At 49.7% G+C, this 5,213-nt stretch overlaps 1 protein-coding gene across 1 annotated transcript in view; it reads right to left on the bottom strand.

Moving 5' to 3' along the window:
- The window catches only part of SLC17A6 (solute carrier family 17 member 6), a 33,577-nt gene extending 29,011 nt beyond the window's left edge, over positions 1-4,566 (bottom strand). The window contains exons 1-3 of the mRNA XM_026069427.1: positions 4,477-4,566; positions 1,340-1,592; positions 68-186 (exon numbers count right to left, since the gene is read on the bottom strand). Coding sequence (XP_025925212.1) covers positions 68-186; positions 1,340-1,592; positions 4,477-4,562 — 458 coding nt within the window. The 5' untranslated portion in view covers positions 4,563-4,566. The remainder of the gene's footprint in view (positions 1-67; positions 187-1,339; positions 1,593-4,476) is intronic.
- Positions 4,567-5,213: the final 647 nt, after the last annotated feature.

Consider the following 5,213-nt stretch of genomic DNA (forward strand, 5'->3'; position numbering starts at 1 on the left):
CAAGCCCGCCGAGGCTGCCTCTGGTCTGCAGGCGCACGCGAAGCGAGGGGCGTGGGGCCGCCGTTACCTGTTAGCTGCCAGTCGGGACGAGATATAGCCGCCGGGGATTTGGGTGATTATGTATCCCCAGAAAAAAGAGCCGTGGATCATGCCGACTGTTTCAGGGTCCCAGTTGAACTTCGCTTTCTTCCAGTGCAGGGGAGCAGGAGAGATGGAGAGAAAAAGAGGAAGGCTGTAACGGTGCCAGATTAAAGCATTCACGCGCAGTAACTTCATACTGGGCAGTGAAGGGGGAGTTTCTAATGTCGGTGGTGCCACTTGGCAGCCGGTACAGCGCCGGGGGACAGGGAAAAGGACGCAGGGCGCCAGGCTCCCAAATATATTCCCTTTCCTGCCTGCTCACGACAGCAAATACTCCAACTGCCCGCAAAATAAATAAGCAGCAAAACAAACTCGGTAAGAATCGCCGAATGGCGCTGCCCGGGGCTGTGTGGGACCGGGGCGGCCGGGTCCCTCAACAGTGACCGGAGCCCCGGGTGCCCCGGCGCGGCACGGCACGGCACGGCACTGCACGGCACGGCACGGCACGGCACGGCACGGCACGGCACGGCATGGCACGGCGCGGCCAGCGCAGCTCCAGGCCCGCAGGAGCCGGCCCGGCTGAGGCTGCTGGGCTTGCAAACACCTCGCTGGCGCCCGGGGGGTGGAAGTGCTGCCTGCCCGCCGCGCCCGCACCGCCGTGCCTATAGACACCTACCTCTTGCCTCTGCTCCCCAATGTGTTCAGGTATAAGCTCTAGGGGTTTGCATTTGGACTTGCGTATTTAATACTCATCTATATTTAACATTCACCTCTTTCTCACTGGACTACAACCCTCATTTAAAACCCGCATTTTATTAACGCGAATTCTTTCATCCTGGTGTTTTCAGACATTCCTGCACAGCCTCCCCGTCTCCTTTACAGCTCCGCGCATCCATTTGCTGTCGCTTACTCGATGTCCTCCTCCCCCGTTCCCTACCTTTATTTTACGAGATATCTGCGTTTGCCGAAGCACAAACGGCAAAAACGTGCCCACAAATTAGTGCCGCGGAATGGCTTTGGRCCGGGAACCGAAAGGGAAAACCCGGAATAACCGGGAGGGTTTGTTGCTCGTGCAGCAGCGGCGCCCCGGCCGTCGGCGCGGAGCGGAGCGGCGCGGTGGCGGGGAGCATCGGGGCCGCTCCGGGAGCGGCGGGAAGTGAGTGCCCCGAAAACTGCAGGGCCCCTGTCGCCTGCTCTAACCTGCTTGACGTGCGGCTGCCCTGAGAGCATAGGGGATTTACGAGGGAAGGGTCCCCACCTCTTTAATAATTTTTCCTCCGCGGTGTATGGTGCTATTATTGACCATGTCCACGATGGCCACTCCCAAGTTACATCGGATGCCAAAGGAAATGCAGAATCCCAGTCCACTCATGATGGCAATGATGTACCTCCGGGGCAGCCCGAAGCAGGTGCAGTCGCACAGCGGGGCTTTCTTCTCGGGCACTTCCACGGGCTTCCCATCCTCCGTCAGCTCGATGGTGTCCCCGGGCTTCTGCCTCTTCTCCAAGACCCTGCCCGACACAAGAAGGGAGAGTCAAGCCCGCCGCAGCCCCGCCGCCCTGGCCGGCTGAAGGCACACTTACTTCGAGTGGCTGAAGGCGTGCGTTCAGCTCTCCCCCGCCCCTTGGGCTGGTTTGGTTTGGGGGTTTACTCCTTGTTTTCCGTTCACCTTCAGCTGTTCCTTAGCAATGACCTGTGGGAGTCACGATTAGTCATCCCCAACTCCCCCCGCCACCCCGCCGCAGAAACCCAGGGAGGAGCTCTAGCTGCGAATTGCTCATCTATCATTAAAGACTTCTGTTTAAATATGTAGGACGCATTAAGAAGACATCATCTGTAACCACTGCAGAGGCGCCATGTTGGGCAGTCCAAGAGGCATAGTTTGAACTGAAACAGGCTTTTGGAGAAGGTTTTATTCTCTCGTTGCTGCATTAGAAATATTAAGGGGAATGATATCGGTGTACATCTTGCTTCTGGTCTGGGAACAAAAGAAATGTTAATAAAAAGGGAGGGGGCGATATTGCTACTTATTTTAGATTTGCAAAATGGCTGTCACAAGCAGTGGAAGAAAATATGATTGTCTTTGAAGAACGGGCATCTCCGGAGAAGTCTATCCAAAGATCACATCTGCTCAGCTACACGCTGTGAGCGTGCGATCGTTTAGCAGCTTTAATCTTCCCAGATCAGCTTTATGCTCGATCTCATTGCCCTCGTTTCCTTATTTTTAGTTGGGAATTCTAGCTCTAGAAATCAACGCGTAGGATTCTGGTGAGAAATGATTATTTGCACCTATTTCGAACCAACAGAAAAATAACGAGAAAAACTGTCCTCCACAAAAGGTGATTCAGAACATTTAATTTGATTTCTTCTCTGGAGGAAAAGCTTCAAAATGCCGTGTCGGCAATAAGAAAGATCAGGTTTATCAAGCACGTGTCCCATGCTGAATCTCATAATCTTCTTTTATTGTCACTGGGATATTTAAAACACAGAAAAACTAACCGCTTTCATCCTACCTCCATCCTCTTGAGGAGCGAGTATGTGACCATTTCCCGACACTTTGCACTCTCCCTACCACTGCCCTAACCTCTGCTTTAGGAGTGCTTTCTCATGTCAGAAACTCTCCTTTGAGGAGCATCTCAATTGAGGTTAACTCATCCGGCTAATGGAGCAGTAACAATTAGCAGAATCAGGCTCAGAAGGTTCTCTGTGTTTTGTAGAAAATATAGAGCATTCCTCCAATAGTTACTCGGTTGAAATCCTCCCGATTTTTCTTTGCTGGGAGAATTAGTTCCATTCGTAAAGACGGCAGCATTTCTTAGTGTTTTAAAGTTGTGAATAAAATACAACACTGTGTTTTTATGTTCAAAATTCGTTCGTGCGAATACAGAATGATGTAGAAGTGTCTTCTCACTGAATGGGCTTGTTGTCCTCAGGAAGACACTAAGGTATAAGGGACATAAAAACTATTTTACTTCTTAGAATCGGAAACAAAATAGTTCAGTTCTGTGCATTGAATAAGATTAGTAAACGGTGCACTTGTTGATCAAGGGAGAGTATAAAAGAGTTTCATTGGAAAATATAAACACTGTTTCTCCATAATTCGCTGTGTGACAATATAAAAAGAAGTGGGCACGATCGTTTTATTTATTTATTTTTTATTGAGTCTTTTAGGATGGAAAAGGATTTTATTTCCTTAATGATATTTTTAAGAGTTATTCTGGATTATCAGATAGTTATTTTTCTTTTTCTGATCATTGAAGATGGCTTAAAGTATGGCCATAAAATGTTTTCACTATGGGTTGTTGGCTTTGGTTTTGCTTTTGGCTTATTAAAACTGCACCCTTCCTACTTAAAATGGAAATCTTAGTTTTATCTTTATTACTTCACTGATATCTCCCCTTCCCTTAAAATGGCAGCAGAAGTTGTGACTCATGCTGTGGAACAGCCTTGTGCCCGTGCCCAACACTGCCGCATAGGTAGAGAAAAAAAGACTTTTACGTGACCTACAGTAGGCAGATAAAACCGCAGTTAGCTTTAATCAATAATTCTAAAAATTTTCGAGATAACTTCTAGCAGAGGAGAAAATCAAAAATATATTGGAATTTCACAGATTATTCTCAAACATCCTGGAGGTCACTAAAGTCACCGGGTTTGATGGAACCCGATATTTCAACTTTTGTGCGTACCTTTTCTGGTAATGTCTGAATTTTTGGTTGTATATCTATCATCTCGAAGATGATAGAAATGTGCATACACAGAGAAACATACTGTTGAGTGATTCTTACGAGTGTAGCAATTGCAGTTATATATTACTTATAAATCAAGTGGATGCTTCTCAATGCAGACGGATAAATAATTAAACATATCACTCTATACGTTTCAGCTTAAGAAGAAAAAAAATCGTTCAGATATCAATTATTTATACATTTCCATGTTTATCTTCCTCTGACGACGAATTACACAAGGGACAAGACTAATCAAAACCAGGAAGGATTATTATTTTTTTAAATGATTGGTAAGGGCAGGGAGAAAGATCCTGTGACTGCATTGCAAAATTAACACAAAACAAAAATACAGGGAGCTGCTCTCCTCTGATTATGATTTCAGGATGGGATCCTGTTTTTGTGGGAAAAAGATGGGGTAATCCTTCGCCACATATTTACTGACACCATCTACGAATCAGATAGCCAAGTTACGAGGGTGCCATATTGAGAAGCTTCAGCGTTAGTTTCCAGGATCCAGATTATATCAGCGATATCTAAAGAGCTCCCAGCCGGTCAACGATAAACATACCCAGCGCATAACTATTCGACCTTCTTCAGCAGTTGGGGCTTAAGAAAAGCCTCCAGCTGTTTCTAGTAAGAAGTACAATCCTAAAAGAGATCTCGGTCTTACCTGTAGAGTTGACCAAGCGATTTTCCGGCAAAATTCTTCAGTCCCTCCTTGCCAGGGGTCAAAATCCTTTGTTTTACCGTCTCCATTCCTGCAGGGGTGCTCGCTGGATTCCGCTCTGCTCTGAATAGGGCACTGCTATGAGCAACGATGGTTCATATTGGTTTAATCTCTAACTTTTCCCCCTCATTAAATGTCTATCAGTGCACCTCCGGGTAAAAGGAGAGGGAGAGAAAGCGCGCGCGGGTGTGTGTGTGAGAGCGAGCGAGCGAGAGAGACGGAGCGTGAGAGCCGGGGCGGAGGGGGGGGGGGGGGGGGGAGGGCGAGGGAGAGCGCGCGTGTGTGCGGCAGCGAGGCGGCTGTGAGAGCGCCGCAGGCAGCCCCCGGGTTTCCCGGCAGCGCAGAGCTGGGCGGCACGGTCAGAAAGTCTCCTCGGCCGGGCAGGGTTCAGGGGCGGCAGGTGGAGGCAGTGCCGTGGCCCGGCTGGGAGGGCAGGAGGCGCCTTCGCAGGAGAGTTTCAGAGAAACCTCGGTTGCCCTGCGCCGTGAGCTGGAGGGGGAGGGGTGCGAGTAGCCGCGCCGGGCAGACGGATGAAGTTCCCAGGATCCGCTGGCTAAATCCCTCGGGCAGCGAGGAGCCCTGGCATGGCCTCTCTCCGCCCGCCCGCTCGCCCGCAGGTCGCGCCCCAGGGAGGGGGTGGAGGCGAGCGGCGCCCTGAGCGCGCCGCGCCGCCGTCAGCA

Source organism: Apteryx rowi, unplaced genomic scaffold (assembly GCF_003343035.1).
Source record: "Apteryx rowi isolate R43461 unplaced genomic scaffold, aptRow1 scaffold_296, whole genome shotgun sequence".
Lineage (NCBI taxonomy): Eukaryota > Metazoa > Chordata > Aves > Apterygiformes > Apterygidae > Apteryx > Apteryx rowi.